At 42.1% G+C, this 24,709-nt stretch overlaps 2 protein-coding genes across 3 annotated transcripts; both read left to right on the top strand.

Moving 5' to 3' along the window:
- Window positions 1-1,767: 1,767 nt before the first annotated feature.
- Window positions 1,768-17,632, top strand: LOC131140497 (serine/threonine-protein phosphatase PP1-beta catalytic subunit-like). The gene is made up of 8 exons (XM_058090973.1): window positions 1,768-1,922; window positions 10,843-10,974; window positions 13,905-14,135; window positions 14,198-14,302; window positions 14,382-14,453; window positions 14,766-14,917; window positions 15,077-15,211; window positions 16,544-17,632. The coding sequence occupies exons 1-8, from the start codon at window positions 1,823-1,825 to the stop codon at window positions 16,646-16,648; spliced, it is 1,032 nt and encodes a 343-aa protein (XP_057946956.1). The 5' UTR covers window positions 1,768-1,822; the 3' UTR covers window positions 16,649-17,632.
- A 292-nt stretch (window positions 17,633-17,924) lies between these two features.
- manea (mannosidase, endo-alpha) lies at window positions 17,925-24,379 on the top strand. Of its 2 annotated transcripts, none has more exons than XM_058090077.1 (5): window positions 17,925-18,099; window positions 18,809-19,338; window positions 19,418-19,527; window positions 22,618-22,664; window positions 22,756-24,379. In XM_058090077.1, the coding sequence occupies exons 2-5, from the start codon at window positions 18,867-18,869 to the stop codon at window positions 23,387-23,389; spliced, it is 1,263 nt and encodes a 420-aa protein (XP_057946060.1). In that variant the 5' UTR covers window positions 17,925-18,099; window positions 18,809-18,866; the 3' UTR covers window positions 23,390-24,379. The 2 variants fall into 2 exon arrangements, with proteins under 2 accessions (XP_057946060.1, XP_057946059.1); XM_058090076.1 differs by having other exon boundaries at window positions 17,927-18,099; window positions 22,618-22,694; window positions 22,756-24,373.
- Window positions 24,380-24,709: the final 330 nt, after the last annotated feature.

The raw sequence follows: 24,709 nt of genomic DNA, 5'->3' as shown, positions 1-24,709 counted from the left end.
TGACAAGGTGGCAACAAAGCACAGTCAACTCGTTTGGCATTTGCCAATGGGTCATCCTGGAATGCGACAAAATAAGTTAAATACCTTAAAGATTTGTTAACCTCTGTATACATAGGTCAAAACACATTCATTCGAATGGTTGTGGTCATTGCAGAGAAGACTGGATTTGATCTAAAGAAAGTTCTAGCATTCCCAATCATCACCCATCCTTTGGCACTTGCACACAGTGATGGCGCACACATCAAAACTCCAAAGTCAGCCCTGTTGAATAAACTTGAGGAACTACAGACAGAGCCAGTAATGGAAACTGAGCTTCCGCTTAGCTACACTCAGGGCTAGAATGGGGGAATTGCATTGGCATTCTAGCATTGGGAATGCTAGAACTTTCTTTAGATCAAATCCAGTCTTCTCTGCAATGACCACAACCATTCGAATGAATGTGTTTTGACCTATGTATACAGAGGTTAACAAATCTTTAAGGTATTTAACTTATTTTGTCGCATTCCAGGATGACCCATTGGCAAATGCCAAACGAGTTGACTGTGCTTTGTTGCCACCTTGTCAATGTACTCTTCAGTTGAAGGTTAAGAGGTCGCAATATGTCACAATATTGTGGATCCAAGCAACAACCGCACATCCTGGGAATGGCTTATCACCCACAGACTATGGCTGGGCTGAAAGCAACAGCCTTCTCATACCTATATGGTTCCAAGGATCCGCAACACCAGATACTCTCTTTGATGAAGAATGCGCCGACAGAGATAGCGATGAAACTATCATCGTTGGAGAGGAGGCTGATCCTGACGTCGCCGAGGGTGAAGAACCGATTGATTCAGATGAGGCATGGAGTGAAGATTCTGATTTGGAGGACGATGAAGGCTTCAAATAATTATAATCAATGTAGAAATTCACAAGCTCATGACTGTAACAGTATTATTAGCCCCATTGATCTTGACATGGTTAATATTTTGCAAGTGGTCATATAGCTGACCTGGGTCATCCAAGGGCAAGGCCATTTACATTGCATTACATTGCATCTGACAGGGGTTCCCCACCATACGAAATGTCTGGCAATGGTCATTTGGGATAAGCATTAACATGGTTAACATTTTGCAGGTGGTTTTATGTCGTTAGGTGAATAGCTGATCTGGGTCATCCAAGGGCGGGGGCCTATACAATGCATCTGGCAGGGGTACCCCACCATATGAAATGTCTGGCAATGGTTATTTGAGATAGAAATCATCATCGATAACATTCTGCAAGTGGTTTTATGTTGTTAGCCCACAAGCTAATCTAGGTCACCTCCGAGGGTGTGGCCCTTTCAAAGTGTCTGGCGCGGCCATCCCACCACAAAAATTATCTGGCGTTAGTGATTTTTGAAAGAGTTTGCAGTACTGAACAATTTAGCATCGGTTTCAATTTGTTAGTCACAAAGCTGATCTAGCTCAAATTTTTCTTGTCCTATTTTGGTATCTGTCGGGGGTAGGCCACCACCAGAAATGTCTGTCTTTGCTTATTTATCACACAATACAACATGCTGATTGAATTTCAATATGTTTCATTTTGTTAGAAGGTGGAGCTAATCTGGCTCGAATTTTCAGTGCCTTTTCACGGCCCTCATGACCACACCCACCAGAGCAAGATCGGCAGATGTCCATTTCTCTAGACAGTGACCCTTGTACTAAATGCTGTGCACATGGGAATTTGTTAGCTTTCCGGCTACCTTGACCCCTGTGGGCTCCTGGTCTAATTATCTTCATTCAAAATTGTCACTGGGAAGTGCGCTACCTCCCCTGGTTTACAATAGCGCCCCTCAGCGTACATGAGGAGAATCGCAAGCGGCCAACACTCTTACTCCATCAGAGTGAAGATGGCGGAGGGTGAATTGAACGTGGACAGCCTCATCTCTCGGCTTTTGGAAGGTGAGGATCCCGTTAACGTTGTCATGTGTCACGCCGGCTGCGTCGCCCTGTTTTCGACTCGTTATCCTCCGGTTCTTCTATCTGCTCACTGCGGTTACGTCGCAAAAACTAGCGGGCTGGCGAGCGTTAGCTAACGGCTAGCGGCGTTTCCGAGAGCCAGCGAGCTAGCCGCTCGTGTTTATAAACACAGTCCGGAGGGTGAACGCCTACATTTCTGCATCGAAACATTCCGAAAAATAGCCCCGCGGTTGGAGTAACTTGAGAATGCCTAACCCCCACTTTCTGTCTAAGCTTTAGCCGTATTTCACATTGTTATTCAGGGGGTGGAAATAGCGTTACACCGAGTAGGAGTGGCAGCTACGTGTGCGTTTGTTGGGAAGTGTCCAAATGACTCTGGAACGTTACTAACGGGACTTGTCCACTGGAAACGTTCATCGTACCCTTTTATTAACGTCTAAAGGCCAGCCTTTTAAAGAACGGAGCTGACGTTACCAGCTCGTAGAAAACTGTGTGTCACGTTTGCAGTGAACAATGTCTGCCATGTCACCTGTTAACAGAAACGTTTTTAACAATAAACGTTTCAAAGCTCTCAAATTTGCCATCTCACAGTAACGTCGTCTGTATCAAAGAAAGGCTGTGACATTTACATGAAACGTTGTTTCTTTACAGAAACGTCTGTTTTGCAGTCTTTACAAAGGCATTACAAAATAATGCTTGCATCTTGTAAACATGATGAGGAAAGTTCCATCTGCAGTGGAACCTTGCTTAGCGTCCGCCCCGGTTAGCATGTTTTTCAGTTATCATTGTAGAATTAACGCCAAAATATTGTAATGAATACACTGTGCAGGTCCAACAGTGTCCTCAAATGTATTATTACAAAACATTGTTGGCATCTATTAAAGAAGTTAGCTAACAAAATGGCAACCAGCACTTTGATGTCATCAGTGGTTGACTCTCAAATATAATATTTTTATAGTTCTACATGTATGAAAGAATTCTAAATGCATATAAGTGATAAATGAACATGTCAGGTTACTTTTACCTTCATTAAAAACGTAATTCTTCATGTGAGTGTTGACCGAAACACAATTTGGTAGCGAGACACAAAACAGACGCCAACTTCCTGTTTGATCATGCATTATTTGTTTAATTTAGTTCAGTTCTTTATCAAACTGTAGATGAAACTTTCATTGGCTCCATTTTGGGTTATTGAGATGAAAAACACTATTGAATTGAATAATTAATGGCAAAACAGGAAGGTGGTGCCTGTGTGGTGTCTCACTTCCACATTATGTCTTTGGGAACGCTCACATCAAGAATCAGGTCTTCAATGCAACATATTAATTGGATGAGCAGTATATTATTTCTTTTTAAATTCGGTTAGCATCTGTTTCGGTGAGAGTCAGACCTTCTGGAAAGAATGAATGATGCTAACCAAGGTTCCACTGTATGTGTATTAATGTAAGAAAATGTACCCAGGTGGCCATTTTGTGCCTGCAGCTCATTTTATATTTGGCAGTATATTGCAAAAAGAAAATGAATTAATTCAGAAGAGATATTACAGTCGACATTACGCTAATTTGTTTTGTCACGTGTAACACAAGGCCAAAAGTGTGTACACCCTCGGTGTAACAGATGAATTGACAGAAAAGGTGCCATTTTATTGTTCTAACATTAGAATATAAAATGTTTAGTTGAACAGCATAGACATGTTAGCTACCTCTGAGACCCAATTGTTTAATTAAAAATGTTATGGTGGGAGGACCAGATTGCAAGCAAGCGGGGGTGTAAAAACAACCACACACCAAAAAAACATGATTTGCATCACTAGTTTATCTTCCTAATAAGATAGCTTGAAAGCTTTGCTGTTCCCCTGAGAGGTTGTCTCTGAGTGGTGGACCAAACCACTTTGGCAACAGAAAGTGTCCTTGGCACACTTTGAAGCAGCAGCAATAAAATGTGTTTTATTCCATGCAATTATTTTCACTGTGGAAGTGTCACTGCTGCCATGGAGTCACATAGACGGCTACATTGTTGTTATTATGTTCATGACGGAGGACAGTGAATGCATCATGTTGGTTTTGTTTGTTGTCTTGTTATATGAAAGGTTGTTTGCTTGTCAAAGGAGGCAGCCTCTTCAGTTGAATGAAATGACAATCACACACATCCATATTATTTTATGACCGCTAAATGAACATTAAAGGAGCCCTCTAGACATGGAATAACATCATAAATTAAGGTGGAAAGCATTTTAATGTAAAGATTCAACATCGCAAGCTTTGGGTTTGTGGGGAGCTCGTTGCGAGGGGAGGATGATCCATGTTATCACCATTCTGACAAAGATAAAAACAAATTAAACCACAACACACTCGCACAGTACATGTAATTAAACAGCAATTAAATTAAATTTGAATTAAACAAATAACTTGCGGGAGTCCAGGTAGGTCTTCCTTTGTGAGAGCCTCCCGGATTTCGGAAGAGTACAGCATTGTGGTATTATACGCATCGGCGAGCTGGCCTGGCTGTGTCCCAAAACTTTCTCAAGCACCTTTCTTTTGTGAAGGTCTTTCTCTTGGTCTCTGTAGTTCTTCTTTAATTGCTGAAGTTTTCATAGCGTTTTCCATCGTTGCAATGGAATAAAAATGGAGGTAACCCTGCCCACATCATTATTCTTATAGTTCGCTCACTCGGCCCAGCATGCTTTTGGAGCCAGAGTTGAACCAAAAATACCAATTGTGGAACCATGACAATGGAAAAGCAAAGCTCTGAGAACCAGCTAGCTCCAAAAAAGCTCAAAGTCAGTCACAGTGGAAAAGTGGTGTTTGTGTTTGATACTAGGGATCGACCAATATGCTTTTTGGGGGGCCGATGCTGATACCGATTTTTTTCTATCACCCTTAGCCGATGGCCGATTTTGTTTGGGCCGATATTTGTGGCCGATACTGCTTTTGAACCCTCAGTTTACATGAAAAAATGACCATGATAACAAATATTCCAGGTCTCATGTTTAAACAAATATTTATTGAAATGTAAACACTGAACACAGTAGGATTCAGCTTTCTAAAACACACATTTCAACGGCATTATCTATTTTAAAAGGAATAAATATTCAACCATGTGCAAAACATTTCTGTCGTAGTTATCTAGCATCGATGTGATGACTGCTCCTCCACAGTGTGACGCGCACCCCCCCCCCCTCCACACACACAAACACATCACACTGACACAATTTAGTACGATATATAAAACATTTCTCTCATCATTAAAGTTGGTGTTGTGCACGATAAAGACCTCTCATAAGCAGACAAGGCTGCTCCAATTCTTTCTGTGTGTGTGTGTGTGTGTGTGCGTGCTCGGAGAGAGCGCACACACATAACACGACACGCATGTAAAGTTGCATAGTTGTTCATTCTTGTTCTGCTCAACTAGTGAGAGTGCTTTTATTCGTCTGTTGCGTTGGTTTTTGATGTTTTTGGGCTTTCTTGTTGTCACACCGTGACTTAACGTGTTATGCCTAGCGATCACCCAGTGAAATGTGATGGGCTTAGTAAAGTGTTAAAAGCAAGCTAACTCTATTACTTGTGAAAACGTGCCCTTGTTGTGATTCAACAGTGGGGGCGGGGTACCGCGACTACGTGTGTTGCGGGGTCCTCTGTGTTGCCCCGGCGGATGCCTGACTGTAAATCATGCGGTGGAAAAATACATCGGCGAACCCACACGTGTATCAGCCGATACCGATATAAGGAAAAAACGCAAATATCGGTCGATCCTTATTTGATTCTATGTATTTTTAATTTTTAACTTTAATTTTGTAATTGTTTTATTTTTAACACAACAGTTTGATCCAGTATCCAAATGATACGATCAATGCTGACTTTGGAAAACATTTGATTTAGAACATTGATTCATTCGAGGAGCCTATCCCAGCTGTCTTTGGACTGGTCGCCAGCCAATCACAGGGCACATATAGACAAACAACCATTCACACTCACATTCACACCTATGGACAATTTGGAGTCGCCAATTAACCTAGCATGTTTTTGGAATATGGGAGGAAACCGGAGTACCCGCATGCACGGGGAGAACATGCAAACTCCACACAGAGATGGCCGAGGGTGGAATTGAACTTGGGTCTCCTAGCTGAGAGATCTGTGCGCTAACCACTAGACCGCCGTGCAGCCCCTGATGTAGAACAGTGGGTCGCGTAGCCCTTCAGACATTTGTGTTCTATTCTCCTTGCGTCATAATTGTGAGTGTTAGAAAAAATTGTATTCATGCGCCTCCATTACATTTGGTGTACCCCACTTTGGGAACCAAGGATTCAGACAAACTTACATTATAAAATAAAGAAGCCAATTGTATAGAAGCGGCATACTTATAGTATTTTCAAATGTGTAAAAGAGCACATCATAGCAGTCTTTCCTTGCCCATTTGGGGTACTTGACATGCACGGCAACTCAAAAAAATTGACTGGTACGTTAATATGGTAATAGTTGTGGCATGCAAATATGGTATTTTGATGGTCCAAAACACAAACCTGCCAAATTCACTCGGAACTGGGCCATATTCACATTTTGCTACATCTACCTTTTGTAACTTGCCACCAGTTTCACGGATCGACATCATCTGGTGGCGACACCTGCTGTGGCAGGTTGGACCAAAATGTCAGCATAACCCATGTTGGAAAATGCACAGGAACCCAGCAAGTTTGGTTAAAACCAGACGTTTTGGATTCCAGACAAACTCCTCCTTCTGACTTTGACCAAATGAGGCCAATTGGTGGACGATAATTTATGAACAGATTTGAGTTATGCCATACTATATGACTTTAAGAGTGGACCCACAAGTCAAACTTGAATAAATCCGTTACATGTGATGAGTATAATGAAGATGAGCCCCCATTCTTAAAATGAAGATGTCCACATGGGACAATATTAATACATTGTATAGCAAATTGTCATTGCAGGATGTTATCAGGGTGCGTAGGGGTGTGAGGTCCCATTCAACGCTGCTCACAGCTTTATGCAAAGCCCATAAGCAGGGCTCGACAATAACGTTGTACCGATGGCCCGGGGCAAGTTAAAACAAAATTCGGGCAAGTAAATCCAATCATTAATATTCCCGTCTGGCAAGTGCACTTTAGCATGCCGTACTGCCAAGAGTTTTTTTTAAAGCGGTTCTTGTTGGGTGTTGGTAAAACACGGACTGCGTAATTCCGGTGGTAATTTGCAAACCAATCCTTGCAAATCTTGAAATGGACCAATCAGAATCGTTTATTTAGACCGCGGTCCGTAATCCACAATCCGCGTTTTACCCACACCCGTTCTTGTTCGCGATCAACCAATCAGCGATCGTTTTACTAGGAAAACATCTATCATGGCGTCCCTGCCAACATCGTCTAATTCGTCAACAACTTCTGAAGGAAAACACCAAAAAGTGATGAACCAGTGCCTCCTAAACAAGTATTTTATTAGCGGCAGCAAATCAAATGATGGCACAGGTGAGTGAATCACATTGCTGTGACAATTTGAAGTGGTCACAATGAAACACCACCCATTAGATCCAATACCAAGTGCTGATTTTGCACAACCTACAAAACCTAGCGGTTTCATTTCTCTGTGTATTTTTCTCACCTTTGCTTCACAAATTATTGTTTGACCATTGAGCATTTTTTTCTGGATTAAAAACACTTTACTAGTACACAAATGTGTCTATTCAATAATGTTTCATTGTGGTGCACAACTTATAAATATCACTGCTTACTACGACTACCATGTGTAAGGTAGTATAGCATGCCATGTTAACATACATCTCCACAAATTTTCAGACATTCCTCCAAATACAATGCATCAGTACTATTATCTGATGAATTATCAGCATATATTGATATATGATATCATTATGGCAGTCTTTTCATTTTACATGGGGCAAGTTCGGGCAAGTAGTTCTCACCTTAAGGATTCCCCATGGGCAAGTAATTTTTGTTTTTAACGTAGAGCCCTGCCATAAGGGACAAATATAGCTCCTTAATGGAGGTCAAATTCCTTAAAGGACAGATACGTCACCCCAGGTGACTGCGGGTGAGGATTGTGTATTTATTGCGTTCATCTCCATAAGCATAACACAACACAAAAGCTGTAACAAAAGTCACATTTGCCATTTCAAGAGCTTAATTCCCCACAAAACATTTTTTAAAAACCTGTCAATTAAGGAAGATTTTATTTTAACAAGCATGGAGAACATAGTGTCCCTGCATGTGTGAGATCGAGCAGTCCTTTAGTTTATGATGCTGGCAAATGCGTGTCATTGCTTCATTTTAGCCTTTGCCCCTCTGTTCTGAACAACGTAATCTCTCTTAAAAGTGCCTGGGCTTGCAGAAGTGCTACTACCAGCGTGTTAAGCCAGCTCGCTTCTGGGGAAGACGGGTCATTAAATTTCAGGCATACTACTCGTCTCTGAGCTAGTTGGATGGATTGTACATGAATTAAGGAAGTCTGAGTCAGTATGTTTAGACACGAACCTTCCAACCTCCTTGCTAATACAGCACTTTTTCAAATCCATTTTAAGAAAAGTCTACATTTGCTAATCCCTTTTAAAGATAAGCAAAATGGCCCCAGGGGAAGAGGCTTTAAGGAAATGCCAGCTCTGACTAACACACATTTGTTCACCAGGCTTAATTATGCATTATAGGAGTCTTCAGTGGGCGTTGAGCTTTCAGCCCCAAACAAAACATTTACTTATTATGTAATTCCGCTGATTTGATTCATGCTTTTCCACGATTTATATTTGGTGACGTCAAAAGGCAGCTTCAAAGGGATATACTATATACACACACTGCATCTAAATTGCATAAGAAGAAATGGGAGTGACACAAAAAATGTTTGGGAGTAAACAATTTACTGCAAACAAGCTGTTTGTGACAATCACACTCACTTTTAGAAGTGTCAAAGCTACAATGCAAACCTCTGAGGTTGCAGGAGGACCAAAATGCTTAATTGCCTCCAATGCAGCTGTTTAATTACAATAAATCAACATTCCCTTCCAGGGAACTGAAATTATGCACCCTCCCTCGAACTTCCCACCCGCCTACAAAAGGAGTCAAACCTAAAAAATTGAGTCACATAAATAAGGTAATGCAATATATAGTTCACCCAGATGAAGTGAAAGCCGCCTCTCGAACATACGCATCCACTTGATAATCCACCTGGCGCCGATCCATGTGTCCCAGTACTCCACGGGCGGAAGGTAATCCAGTCAAAAATGGCAATGTTAGTTCATTAAATTAGTGACCTGGAAGTTGACTCTGTGGCATCAATGCTGGATCCCAGGTTGCTGTGTGACGGCACTCCACCCCCGACACACAGCACCTTTCTTGCTTAAATACAAGCATGTTTTTTAACCATATATTATACCTAGGACATGACAAACATTAAGAGATTGCGATATCAAGAGATACATATAGATAAACAACCTGTAAATGTTCATATTGCACATTTTCTTCCAGCCGAGTATCTGGAGTGATGCACTTAAGGATATTTCTAGACCCAGTTGTAGAACTTTGTGGCCATCCTTAGGAATTGGAACCACGATTGTTCAAATTGAAACAACTTCTATGTGTGGTGTGCCCCACATGTGCACCTCACATGTGTAGTTCGTGCAGCCAACCCACATTCAGATATTGTGTATATTGTCCATATGTGTCAAGGTCTTAGTCCTTCCTGGTCAACCCAACTACATTCTCCACAAACCCCCAAAAATGGCAGCAATTTTTGGAACGCCAAAAATTGCACGGCACAAAAAAAATTGTATATTTGGTTGTGACCGAGCCTAAACAAAACATTCTGGTTCAACATCAAAGCAGAATACCCAAAAATTGACAGTTTGGATGTCCCACTGTATTATTTGTCTATGGGATTTGGGAATCACTTTCTTGTTGTTCCGATCTCCTGTTTCCACAACTAAAAATATATTACCCGGATGAGTTTTCGCTCAACTTGTCATAGAGGACATCCCGTTGGGTTTCTTTGGACAGGAAACTAGTGTCAATTAGCCATTTATAATGGCCATCCTTAATGGTGACGGTCAAATCATGACTGACTAAAATGTGGTTGAGTGGTTAGCGCGCAGGCCACATAGTTAGGAGACTCGAGTTCGATTCTACCCTCGGCCATCTCTGTGTGGAGTCTGCATGTTCTACCCTGTGCATGTGTGCTCCGGTTTCCTCCCACATTCCAAAAACATGCTAGGTTAATTGGCGACTCCAAATTGTCCATAGGTATGAATGTGAGTGTGAATAGTTGTTTGTCTATATGTGCCCTGTGATTGGCTGGCGAGTCCAGGGTGTACCCCGCCTCTCGCCTGAAGACAGCTGGGTTAGGCTCCAGCACCGCCGTGACTCTCGTGAGGAAAAGCGGAAGAAAATGAATGAATGAATGACTAAAATGTTAATGAAGGAAAATGTATTTATTGTGTCCAACCACACTGGTCATGTCAAATGACTGAGATACAGTAGACCCCCCCATCCTAATGTTGTGTGGGTACACTTTTTTATGTCGTAAAATCTGACTTTGTCCATTATCACTCGACTTTGCCAGCTGCTGACCCAAGCAGACGTTTAGAAAATTCTCCTCTTTGGATCCTTGCGAAATAAATCTACAGCAAAAGCTGTGGTCCAGCAGTGCCAGCAGGCAGGCTGCAGCAAGCATAGCGCAAATACACGCCCAATAAACCCACAAGGACTCTCTCACGCCATCTTTTGAAGCGGTGGTGACGGACTTTGTTAGGCGTGACGAGGGCTCAGCGGTGCTATGATACCGTATACACTGGCGACACCCACACACAGCTGAGCAAGTGAAGCTGTTTCTGTCATGTTTCTCAAACAAGTGTTGTGTATGACTTGTGCTCTTTCTCTTTGCTACAGTGAGGGGATGTCGCCCGGGGAAGATAGTGCAGATGACCGAGGCGGAAGTGCGAGGCCTCTGCATCAAGTCCCGGGAGATCTTCCTCAGTCAGCCCATCCTGCTGGAGCTGGAGGCCCCGCTTAAGATCTGTGGTCAGTCCATATACAAAATACAATAAGATTAAATAAAATAAAATAGAAAAAATAAAAAGTACAAGTGTTGGCACTTGGATCCATGCCAGGTATATAGGTGGCAGTAATAAAATTACCCAAGCATTAATGCTGGACCTATTCAGAAGCATCCATTTATTATGAGAACCATTATATTAACATTCTATGACATTACGTTACATTATGCATTTTTTGACAGGAATTGTTTTTCAATTTTTCCATATGAAGTATAGTAATCCCTTCTTTATTGCAGTTAATTGGGTCTGGACCTGACAGTGTTAAATTAATTTCTGCAAAATAGGATCCCTTATTTATATATAGAATATTTTCATAGTTAAATCATGAAAAAACTGTTATGATCTTCTAAATACTGTTTAACATTATTTGAGCATTTTAGACATTAAATAACACCCCTATAGTCTCCTGTACACCCCAAGTAGTAAACATAATAAGAGACATAAGACATAAATAATGGGCTGTAGTTAACCGTCAAACGGCAATGATTTATTAATGAATATATTTGTGAAAAAACGGCAAGGGATTACTGTAATTACTTGATTATTGTACACAGTTACTGTTCTACTAGTTGACACTGAATCGACAAGGCTCTGCTGTAGTGCACCCTATTTTGCCTCCATTGCTTCAAGACTCAATTTATCCACAATCAATCCATCTTTTGGACTAAGTGATTGTTGTGTCCATCCATAGTTTGGATGTACTTGATGGAGGTTAGCTGCAAAATAAGTGTACACAATGTCATTTCACTAGAAACACCTAAAACCTTTCACAAATCACAAGAGTCAAGATGATTTGGATTTCAGCTCATGCAGAAAGCAGCATTGTGAGTCTAAAGGGGCTGCGGCACTCGTGAACTCACACTCTAGACACACACACACACACACACACAGGAGCCATAGTCTATTTCTTTTGCTGCAGCTCTGAGTTTTCTTATATAACCAGACTGCATTACAGCGCCTGGGTCTCTCTCGCTCTCACGCACACAAACACACACACACGTGTTTGTCGCAGGGGACACACATGTGATGTCTTTACATCATTCAGGGCACCTCCTGGGAGCACAAAAGCAGCAGTTTTTGGGTCAAAACGATCATTCGCTAGCTGCAGAGGCTGTCATTCAAACAGTCTAGTGGCTGAGGCTTGATGTTATGTCATTGGCCCGATGGAGCAGTATTTCTTTGCGCCTTGATTCAATTAACTTCTGCTGGGTCTATAACGACAAATAACCACTGGCGTATTTTATTAGTAGTGGGTCAAAAAACAGCAGTGGCTGTAGGCAACCAACAATAGTTTTCATGACTTGCACAAAGTAAAAGTATCATGAGTGGTCGGCATCTATCAGATGTACCTACCTTTTCATTCGCTTTAAATTTCCGCTTGCTATACTGCGTTGTTTATAATGAACTCATCACAACTGTCTCTGCTGGTTGAGCAGTTTGCTCGTCACCGCTATTACAACATAGGTTCTGTTGCTGCTGTGTTGTGCAATAGACAATTCATACATTCCCAAGCCATGTTTTGCTTTTCATTTTTATTATGTACTCATTATGAAAGGTACAGACTGAATTTGTTGATACATTTTGAAACTACAATTAAAAAATACAAGTATTGCCTGCTAAAAATAATAAAGGCCCCGGCTATAATGACAGCAAGTAGCCTGACGCTGTGTCTTTCCGGGCATCGTGGTTTTTGCGTTTGTCTGTCATCGTGGCGTCCATTTGCGACTGCCCAAACATTTCCTTGACTCATTCATTTGAACAGTGTGTTTTTGTGTCTGTACAAAAAATGCACAAAAATAAAAAAGCCACCTCTTAGTCAGGACGTTTCCGTGCCAGTGGTGTTATTTATTTTTCTCTTTGTCGGTCGCCGCATAATAATAAGAAATCAAGCTTAATGTCCGTGAGAAGTTACAATTAGTTTTGGGCCGTTTGAATCTGAAGGACATCCTGGCGCAAGCAGGCCTGTTATTAGTTGTTTTTGTGTCATGGCCACAACTCTGTCTGTTATTATAGTGCTGACCTTTAGCATGAAGCTCTTTTGCAATCTATGTGTGTGTGTGTGTGTGTGTGTGTGTGTGTGGAGCTCTTGACTTAAATGACAGCAGCTCTTACTTGTAGGATATAAAAGGAAAGCAGGTCTTGTTAAGGCTCCACCTTAGAGACCCTGTGCCTGCAGCTCATCACTGCCTTGCTGATAAGTGAGACGAAGGCCATTAAACTTTAAACATTGTTGGGCGTCTGTCTACGCCCTCCAAAGTTGCCATGTGTAAAAATGTGAAATAAAACAGTTCAGTGTTTCCCCACAGGATTATGGCAGTGCAATTGCTGCAGTAGCACTACCCTTACACAAACATTCATTCATTCATTTTCTACCGCTTTTCCTCACGAGGGTCGCGGGGGGTGCTGGAGCCTATCCCAGCTGTCTTCGGGCGAGAGGCGGGGTACACCCTAGACTGGTCGCCAGCCAATCACAGGGTACATATAGACAAACAACCATTCACACTCACATTCATACCTATGGACAATTTGGAGTGGCCAATTAACCTAGCATGTTTTTGGAATGTGGGAGGAAACCGGAGTACCTGGAGAAAACCCACGCATGCACGGGGAGAACATGCAAACTCCACACAGAGATGGCCGAGGGTGGGAATTGAACCGTGGCCTCCTAGCTGTGAGGTCTGCGCACTAACCACCAGACCGCCGTGCCGCCCCCTTACACAAACAATACATTTATTTTTCTCTTTATGGTTGTCGTAGTTTTCCTCTTTGCCGTCACTAGCACCCTTCCCTGGTGACATCACACCAAAAGGCCAAATAAAAAGCAAAACAGATTTGTGAAGCGTAGAGTTCAGGATGACGCTCATTTCCTTCATTATGTCCTCATGGTGTCCCCAGGCGACATCCATGGGCAGTACACGGATCTACTGCGGCTCTTCGAGTATGGCGGCTTCCCCCCAGAGGCCAACTACCTGTTCCTGGGCGACTACGTGGACCGAGGCAAGCAGTCACTGGAGACCATCTGCCTGCTGCTGGCGTACAAGATCAAATACCCCGAGAACTTTTTCCTGCTCAGGGGCAACCATGAGTGTGCCTCCATCAACCGCATCTACGGCTTCTACGATGAATGTATGTATATAGAACCCCCCCCCCCACACACACACATTTCAAGACATTTTATGCACCACCAGGTAAGCGCAGGTTCAACATAAAGCTGTGGAAGACCTTCACCGACTGTTTCAACTGCCTGCCCATCGCTGCGATAATTGATGAGAAGATCTTCTGCTGCCATGGAGGCAAGACTCCTCCCTGAGCTTCTCTAGAAATCTGCTTAATACTGTAGTCACATCCACTTACATGAAGCTTGTGTTGCAGGACTCTCGCCTGACCTGCAGTCAATGGAGCAGATCCGCAGGATTATGAGGCCAACAGATGTGCCTGACACAGGTAGCGCAGTATTTCCCACATGCTGAGGTCTTTTGTCACGTCGTCCAAACTCTTTTTTTTGGTGACGGTCGAGGTGCATATTTATCTTAAATGATCCAAACTTTTATACCACAAGTCACATTTTACATTTTTAGTACAAGACAAAAACGTGACACTAAAACTGTGTACAAGAGGCAAGTGTTGGCAAGAGTTTGACTGTGTAACAGCTGATTTGAATTTATTAGGGGGAAAAAATAGTACGCAGTAAGACATCTATTGGAGATGTGCATTCCCTCGCCTCCCATCTTTCCATCTTCCATCTTTCTCCATCAGGCCTCCTCTGCGACCTCCTGTGGTCCGACCCAGACAAGGACGTGCAAGGCTGGGGGGAGAACGACCGCGGTGTGTCCTTCACCTTCGGCGCCGACGTGGTCAGCAAATTCCTCAACCGCCACGACCTGGACCTCATCTGCAGAGCCCACCAGGTGAGCTAGCATGGTGTGAAAAGCTTGCAGCAAGCGGAGTGTTTTTACACCAGTTGATGCGTGGGCGTTTTTGGACGCCGACAAGAAGATGTCTTGCTGGCGATCGATGGCTGTAGGCGTGTGGAATGATGTCACGTGTCTTCTTTCTCTCTCTTGTAGGTTGTGGAGGATGGCTATGAGTTCTTTGCCAAACGCCAACTGGTCACTCTCTTCTCAGCACCCAACTACTGCGGGGAATTTGATAACGCAGGCGGCATGATGAGCGTGGACGAATCGCTCATGTGTTCCTTCCAGGTACACACCCACACACGGAGGGAGTACAACCGTCACAACAACCCTCTTATCTCAGCAAGCATTTTATTTTATCAACTTGACTATAGTCTAGAAATTCAACTCAAAAACATTTTAGAGTTATTGCTGGCAACACAAGTAAGTAGCATGATAACTGAAATGCTCTCGGGCTGCATGATTGCACTGGGGGAACAGCGGTTCATTCAGTGAAAACATGACTTCCAACAATGTGAAGCAGAGCATCATCATCCCCACCTTTTGAGAAACCGGGCTGCTTGAGAGTTTATTATTCTAGTGCAGGAAAATCTACTTCCAAGTGGGCCAGATGGGTATAAAACAAATAAATAATATGAAATAGTGTTGGGCGATATGGACCTTATGGACCATATATCACAAAAGGTTTAGGATGCATCACGATATGACAATATAACATTTCTATTCAGCAGAGTCTATAGCTAATCAGCTATAAAAAGCAACAAACCTTAAGCCACTCGGGTTATATTCCTTCAGCACTACAACATGCTGCGAACACACCAGACCTTCAGCTTTCCCATTCACTTCTGTGAATAAATAGGATGACATATTGGGAGTAATGAGGGTGCCATAGCACATAATGTTAAATGTGGAGGCCGTAATAGATGACACTGGTAAAACAAAAGGTGGCTGCCTGCACTTTACTTGCTCTGCGCTGGTATAAACAGTTTGCTTGCTTAACACAATTACTATAGCACCATCCAGTGATCATATCTTATTTTTATACTTTATCAAATATTCTCACGGGCTGGATTAAACCCATCCGCGGGTCTTATGTTTGACACCCCTGTTCTGGTGTGTCTTCCCAAGGGACAAAACTACAGAAACTCAACTTAAGAGTAGTCTGTGTACAGCTTGTACGTGGAAATGTGTCAACACACGTAGCATTCATCAAAGCTGCAAAGGTTCTTACTGGAGGTACGCCCCTCCATGATGAAATCTGGTCTCCGTCACCTTCAGCTTCTGCCGCAAGACACTTTTCATCTTGGAGGTGTGTCTGGGCTCCTTAATTTGTCGGTAAACTCGCATGGAGCCCAGTTGCTGCTTCACAATGTCACACTCGTACGGCCCCAGAGCATGACGCTTCCAACACCATGCTTGATTGTAGACAAAACAACTCACTTGCGTTGCCGTCATTATCAGTGGATAGTAAATCTCTACTGCTGTACAGGCTGTACACTGACTACTCAGAAGTACATCCAACATCTCAAAACCCTTGAAAAGATATACTGTCATAAAAATGCTTGCTATAATGTGAGATAATGTCTACTGTGGTCTAATGTTGCTTCCTCTTCTTTAAAGATCTTAAAGCCGTCAGAGAAGAAGGCCAAATATCAGTATGGGGGGGTCAATTCTGGTCGGCCTGTCACTCCATCCCGCACGACTCAGGCCCCCAAGAAGAGGTGAACGTACGGCCTTCTGCCCCCCTCCCCCCTTTCGCCCCCACACACCGCATACAGTCACCCCACCCCCATGCCTCCACCTCCCAGGCTTATCTGAACACCCAGCCCCCCCACCCTCCTCCCGACTCCACTGACAGCTCTTTTCATAATGTGTACATAAATTTGCTGTGACCAATCACTTTTTTTGTTTTTTTTTGCCTGTTAATATTTTTGATATTAACACGTTACTGTGGTTTCACTCTTGAGTTAGAGCAAGTTTTTTTTTCTTTTTAAATTTCATGCAAAAGACAAAAAAACAGTCAATATGATGTTGTTTTTGCCTCTATCACTCATAAATTAACCCGACATGAATAACATGATAAAATACGCTTACATGTGTATTATGTATATTTTAATAAAGCAGCAACATAATCCACAACCAGTATTGACATCCTCCTCTATTTATAATCCTTTCTGTTTTGTGGTGAGACACGTGCATCCATTTGCAGGCATTTCAGGAATTCAATGGTCAGTATTTTCAATTGTTTTTGTTATTTTTGCAGCATAATAAAACACCACAATATTTGCTGTTGCACAAAATGTCATTTGGTGGCTTTGAGGCAAAATTGTCCAACCTCCCCCTCTCTCTTTTTATTGTTTAAATCTGTAATATTTCATTTTTTTAATATGTAAGTGTCGGTGCACGTTCAGCATTGCTTCGTGATTGTGACGCCACCTGGTGTTTAGATACAGTAGTGCAGCACCAAGTAGGCATAAAAATCAACTACGTATGTGCAAAGATCCTCCTGGTTCCAAATGATGCCGCCTCGAGTCTGTCGCAGATGTGCTCTCGTTTGGATATTTCTCTGCTTAATTTGTTTTTGTTTGCTCTATTCACATAGTTTTTAATTTATTTCCTAAAATGATGACATGAAGCGAGTGAGGTGTTAACCAAAAGCATTTTTTGCAATTTGTACGAGTTTGAAAGTCAATAAATGAATAAAACATGTGGATGGAAAGTTTATGAATTTGTTTTCTCCTTTAACAGCATGTGAACAGTTTCGCGCACATACTGGAAAACGGATGAATGAAGGTTCACTTGTTTGATAACTAAGTGACACATACTTTTTCTCGTACACGTTCTCATTTTACTCATTAGAATACGATTTCTTTCTCTCAATATTTTGACTATTCTCGTAAAAATTAGAGCGCTACAAAACTTGACAATACGTCATACCTTTATTGTGAAGGCCTGACATTTTACCCGCTAAATGACGCGTGTTGGCCGATGTTTACCGAGTGTTGCCGAGGCCGAGCGGACCGGAAGCTGTGCTGCTCAGGCTGCCCCTCGGTGTTTTATCGGAAATGTTTTTTTTCCTGTTTTTTTGACCCATTTAAAGTTAAAATAATAAGGAAGCAAGGGACGTTCGGAAGGAAGGGTAAAATGTAGGGAAACGGGAACATGACTGGTATGAGGTAGGTAGTCTATCAATAATGCCGTATTTGTGGTTGTTTTCACCGCTAACTTGTATATTTCTACACTATAGTTTATCTTAGTTGGACACGAATAGCAGCGCTGCTTGTCAGTGTGTGCCGTGTCGAGTCCAAAGTTCAGAGTTGGCAAATATGTCATTGGATTGACTGTGCAGTGGAGCCTAAATTATTACTGTCAGTTCAGTGACTTGACATATTACATTGCTCTTTTATACAATAGCGAGGGACGTCATGCTAGAGCTTGGTCAAATGCTATATTTCGCTCAACGGCACTTGAAAACCACTTGGAATAAATACTGTGCTGATGTTCAGACGACTGTCCTAAACCATAACATGTACTTTTATCCAGTAGTTCGATTATTTAACATGTAAGCTGTGCCCGTTAGCTAAAAGCTGTTACGCTAGGTCTTTTATGTTGAAGGCCGGCATGTCAGAATTTCCGGTCAATTTTCCAAAGCAGTTAATAAAAAAAAAAAAGAGCTGATGCCATCATTGTGTGCTTAGTGTTGAAATAACACATAAATATTATATACTGTAACACTATAGTGTGTTTTCAGTCGTCGTGATACAGTAGTGGAGACTCGAAAGCAACGGAAGCGCTTCCTGCTCTTCAAAATAAATCCACATCGCCATCGCCAATATGTTTGGATGACAAGGCCTGAACAGTATCCGCTCTCCTTTTTTTTTGCAGCGTCCAAAATTGCTTCCCCAACAATGATCCGTGTGAGGACGGCAGCCCAAATTGAAGAATGGCCAGGCTCAGGCGTAAATCATGGATCATCTTGCTGGCTCTGGTCCTGCTTGTGCTCGTTGTAACAGTGGTCCTCAAGTCCCTCACCCCGGAGGACACAGGCGACACAAGTGAGCCGTCAGTGGGCAGGATGGACCCCGTCGCCAAAGAGGACAAACCTGAGTGGAGGAAGATGAGCGAACCCGCTCGGGCAGCCAAGGACCTGAGCAAGTTCCCTCCCCCCAACTACTACCTCCATGCCTTTTACTACATCTGGTATGGGAACCCAAGCTTTGACGGCAAGTACGTCCACTGGAACCATCCTCACCTGCCTCACTGGGATGCCAAGGTGGCTGAAAGGTATCCACAGGGCAGACACAGCCCACCTGATGATTTGGGGGCCAACTTTTACCCAGCTCTGGGGGCGTACAGCTCAAGGGACCCGGCTATCATTGAAGCACACATGCAGCAGCTACGTACGGCTGCCATAGGTGATACAAAATCAATTTAACCTTTACCCATCCATTTTTTTTCTTTATTTTTCTTAAGCTGCTGCTTTAACCTCCTCAGGTGTCATTGCCGTTTCCTGGTATCCTCCTCACCTGAAGGACGACAACGGAGAGCCAGTAGACAACATCATGCCTTTGCTGCTGGATGTTGCTCATCAGTACCACATTAAGGTGGGTGTGTCAGCCTTGATGGAGGTTTCCTTTAACGGCGTCATTTTTTTGATGCACGATTAACGTGTGCTCCTCCTATTTGACCCTCGGCCCACACCGTAGTGATTGAAGCACGGTATTCAATATTTGTTCCAGCCACTAATATTGCGCAGAAATTGAGAAAGGAAAGAGTATTTTGATTGGTTAGCTTAAATTAGCTTCACAGCCCTGGTAGATGGCTCTTGCAGCAAGACCAAAGTTATTTGTATCTGTCGATGTGTTTGACTTATCAAGGATTACATCGCCTGCCAGAAACTGGAGCAGTGTATGTATTTTTATTGTCATATAGAGTGTTACCTTGGCATAAAATGGCTATGATGATTATTGCATTGAACTGCCGGCTTTATTTCATTTGAACATGTATCAGATTACAATCGAGTGCATCACATAATCAGTTCCCAGTTCCACATGTCCAAAAGGAGTAGGAAGAAGCAAAGCTTATTAAATCCTACCCCTCCATCTGGTACTTTTACAATCACTAACTGTTACATTTGTTCACTTCCTGCTTTCCATAATACAGTTAAAGGTTTTTTTTTTGTTTGTTTGTTTTTTAATAATGCACCTCGTACCGAAGTACGAGGTGATATGAGCATCCAATGACATAATGGGTACCATAGTGCGTGTCAATATAGTGATATATATAGCACATCATGACTGGTTCAAGACTCTTCATCCTTCTATTTAGCAAACATCAACTGCTTGTATTGTTTCTTGAATTGGCTCATCGTTGTGCATTGTTTGAGGTCCTTACTCAATCCATTCCATAGTTTGATTCCACATACTGAAATGCTATGGCTAGCATAACGTAGTCCTAGCATAGAAGTGTTTCAAATGTACTTCTTCCCTGAGATCATATTTCTCCTCTCTTGTAGAGAAGTATTGGATGACATTTTTAGCTAATTGCTTATTTTTAGCCTTATGCATTATTTTAGATTTTTGGAAATTCACTATATCAGCAGGTTTAAGCATTTATGATTTTAGAAATAAGGGGTTAGTATGTTCTCTGTAGGCGGCATTATGAATTATCCTAACTGACCTTTTTTGCAGTACATTTAGCGAGTGAAGATTGCTTTATAGTTATTAGCCCATATTTCCACACAAGCTGCTACAAGCTGGAGTTACAGCTGCTATTGACGGGCTGTCAATGTGATAACCGTGGCTGAAATCCAGTGTTTTGCTAGCTTTAGCGATTACAGCAGGATAGCTAGGGGAAAATGTTGATGAACGACTATTGCCCTGTGTTTTAGGTATTTCCATGTGTACATTTCATTTTCATGAAGGAAATATGCATTTAGGCAAATCTTTAATAATAATCCTTTCCGAATGTTCCTAAATAGGCTTTTTTACTCGCAAACATTTAGAATTTAAAACCAGTATCATAAACAAACAAATCTTATTTTGAGCTGACACAAATGAACAAAAACATGGCAGTGTGAGAGGTCTCACTCACTCACATTTTGTATTTGCTGAACGTTTGTGGGTGGGTACAAGAGCTAATATGCTAATAATAAAGAAAAAATATTAATACAAAAATATGCTTGTAATACTTAAAATTGTAGTAGTTGCACATCAAATCGTTTACCACAAAGAGATTTCCCTTACTTATTATAGATAAAAACTTATTTCTATCTGCAACTAAACATGTATATGTATATAAACAAATATACAAAGTATTTGATGATTGTGTTGGTTTGCCCGCTAATAAACCTTTAATGTTAGATGTATTCTAACATGGAGAGACAAAATAACAAAACGAAAATCCAGAATATTACCGTCCAGAATGTAATTTGTATTTCATTGAGGGAAATAAGTATTTGATCCTCTAGTGTGGGGCGGCACGGTGGTCTAGGGGTTAGCGCGCAGACCTCACAGCTAATAAATAATAAATTTTCACAAATATAACATCATGAACTATTTACAGTTTTCACTCTTCACATTGAGGGCGGCATGGCGGTCGAGTGGTTAGCGCGCAGACCAGGGTTCAATTCCATTCTCGGCCATCTCTGTGTGGAGTTTGCATGTTCTCCCCGTGCATGCGTGGGTTTTCTCCAAAAACATGCTAGGTTAATTGGCGACTCCAAATTGTCCATAGGTATGAATGTGAGTGTGAATGGTTGTTTGTCTATATGTGCCCTGTGATTGGCTGGCGACCAGTCCAGGGTGTACCCCGCCTTACGCCCGAAGACAGCTGGGATAGGCTCCAGCACCCCCCGCGACCCTCGTGAGGAAAAGCAGTAGAAAATGAATGAATGAATGAATGAATCCTCTAGTGTGCATTAGGAATTCTGTCTTTCACAGACCAGTTAGACGCGCACAATCAACAGAATTGGAGACACCTGTTCTTACTAATCACATGTATGAATGATCATGACAACTGTGGGGAATTGGTGAATGAACTCAAGGTCGCTAGGGCCGAAGTCACCAGGAAAGCAGTTGGCAACACAATTTAAAAGGTACCCCTGCTTAAGAAGGAACATGTGGAGGCCCACCTAAAGTATGCCAGTGATCACCTCAAAGATGCACAAAGTGATTGGGAGATAGTTCTGTGGTCAGACGACACCAAAAATGTAACAATTTGGCCTCAGGTCTCCGGGACCTTAATCCAATTGAAAATCTTTGGAGGGAGCTGAAGGTCCGAGCTGCCAAGCGACAGCCCACCAAAATTAATAATTTAGTCAGGATCTGCAAAAATCGGGCCAGAATTCCCCCTGGTATGTGCTAACCTTGTGGTTAACTACAACAAACTAGCTTTTAGCTAGTGGGATCAAATAGGTATTATCCTCAATAAATTAAAATATATTCTTTAAAGTTATTTTCTGGATTTTCTTTTTGAAATTGTGTCTCCCCGTGGTAGAATACATCTCCCATTAAAAGTATAGAAGGATCATGTCTTTATTACTGGGCAAACCAACAAAATCAAAATAAAGATCAAATACTTTAACTCTGTGCTCTGTATATTTGTATTTTTTGAATATACAAGAAAATTAAAAAAAATGTAACCCCACCCGCCCAAAAGAGGGGGATCGCCTCTAAATATTTATTCATCCGCAGGTGGCTTTTCACATGGAGCCTTACAAAGGGAGAGATGAAGTCACGATGTACGGCAACGTCAAATACATCTTTGAAAAGTAAGTTGTTACGCATCACAAAAAAACGAAAGCAATAGCAATCCACGTTCTCTGTCCTCAGGTACGGAGACCACCCTGCGTTCTTCAGGTATCGCACCAGCACAGGTAAGCTACTTCCGCTCTTCTACGTGTACGACTCGTACCTGGTGAACTCTGATCAGTGGGCCAAGCTGCTCAAACACACCGAGAGCGACAGCATCCGCGACACGCCCTACGATGCCATCTTCATTGCCCTTCTGGTGGAGGAGAAGCACAAACTGGAGGTGTTGACGGCCGGATTCGACGGCGTCTACACCTACTTCGCCACCAATGGCTTCTCCTATGGCTCCACCCAGCGCAACTGGGACGCCATCAAGGCTTTCTGCGAGGACAACAGCCTGATCTTCATCCCCAGCGTGGGGCCGGGCTATATCGACGTCAGCGTGCGGCCATGGAACGCCAAGAACACAAGGAACCGCATCAATGGCAAATATTACGAGACCTCCCTGAGAGCCGCGCTGCAGGCCAAACCTGATTTCATTTCTGTGACGTCATTTAACGAGTGGCACGAGGGCACTCAGATAGAGATGGCCGTCCCCAAAACAGGCCAGACTGTTTATCTGGACTATTTGCCCAACAGGCCCGCCTTCTATTTGGAAATGACCCGCAAGTGGGCCGCCCTGTTTAGTGGTGACCGCAGGAGATGGCAGGAATAACACTCACATGCATGGCAGATGAAGACCATAAATGCCACACTTATACACTTTCCTTAGGCTTTGGATCAATTTCAGTGTTTGGCAGTGCCGTTTCTAGGGAAAATAGCGTAACATCCACAGCATTGTCGGCATGTCTAATCATCATTCCTTTGTTCCCCTCACTGGATTAATAAAATATATTTAATCCACTTCACCTCCACATTGTTTTGTCCTAATGAAATCTGGCTTTACTGTCGTCAACATGCAGCAACAATGCAGAATTTATCCAAATAACCATTTTACACCAATTTATCCACACAACTACCTGTAAATAGAAACAATAGAGCAGAAAATACTGTACTGAATATTAACCAGATCTGGCCACTGGATGTCGCTGCTGCATTGTACTTCAAACAAAACATTTTTCCAGGAAAAATGGCTAATATTTCAAAATTTTTATATATTTTTTATTGTTGAATACAGAAGAGATTTTTATTTCCTGTATAATTGATGCATATATATATATATATATATATATATTGTGAGGAAGAAAAGCGGTAGAAAATGAATGAATATACATACATATATATAGATATATACATATAGGGTTTTTTTTGTTTTTCATGACATTTTGACTCCCAAAAAAAATTACTTAAAAATATTTCAAATGTTCCAGGTAGAAGAGTCTAGTGGGACGTTTTCTGATTAGAATTACTTTTCTCTCTTAAAATTTGTATTTTATTTCCCAAAAATTACAGCTGCATTTTACCACTACTTCATCTTTATTGTAAATTTTCTTCTCATAATATTATGACTTTAATTCCCACAATAGCTTTTCTCCAAACTAATTTTCCCAAAATTAATTGTTTTGTTTCGCGTAGTATTAAAACTTAAATGTATTTCAACTTCATGCAATTAAAATGCTGTTATTTGCCCTCATAGGTTATTTTCAGAAAATGTACAACTTTTTCTGTTGGGGTTTTTTGTGTTAATTTTCCAACTACTTCAACTTACTAATGTCATTTTTCTTAATATTATGACTTTAATCTCATAATATTTTGTCCTTATTCCAAAAATGTCTTCACCCAACCTAATTTTCCAAAAATGTTTTGCTTTCAGGAGGCAGCATCTGAGAGAGAGCCTGATAAAACGATGGTATCCTGGTTGATCCTTCACCTGACCCGACAACATTTAATTTACTTGAAGAGACACCCTGTATTGAAACGTAACACTCAGGGCTCTAAATTTCGTAAACCAGGCGCGGCGCACCTGCCTTGCACCACGCCTACGCCACGGCAACGGGGTGTGGCCAGCGCACTTTGCAAATTCTGTGAGCAGCAC

The sequence above is a fragment of the Doryrhamphus excisus genome, chromosome 13 (assembly GCF_030265055.1).
Source record: "Doryrhamphus excisus isolate RoL2022-K1 chromosome 13, RoL_Dexc_1.0, whole genome shotgun sequence".
NCBI lineage: Eukaryota > Metazoa > Chordata > Actinopteri > Syngnathiformes > Syngnathidae > Doryrhamphus > Doryrhamphus excisus.
Note: the sequence above shows the minus strand (reverse complement) of the source record. Positions and strands in the feature narration are given on the sequence as shown.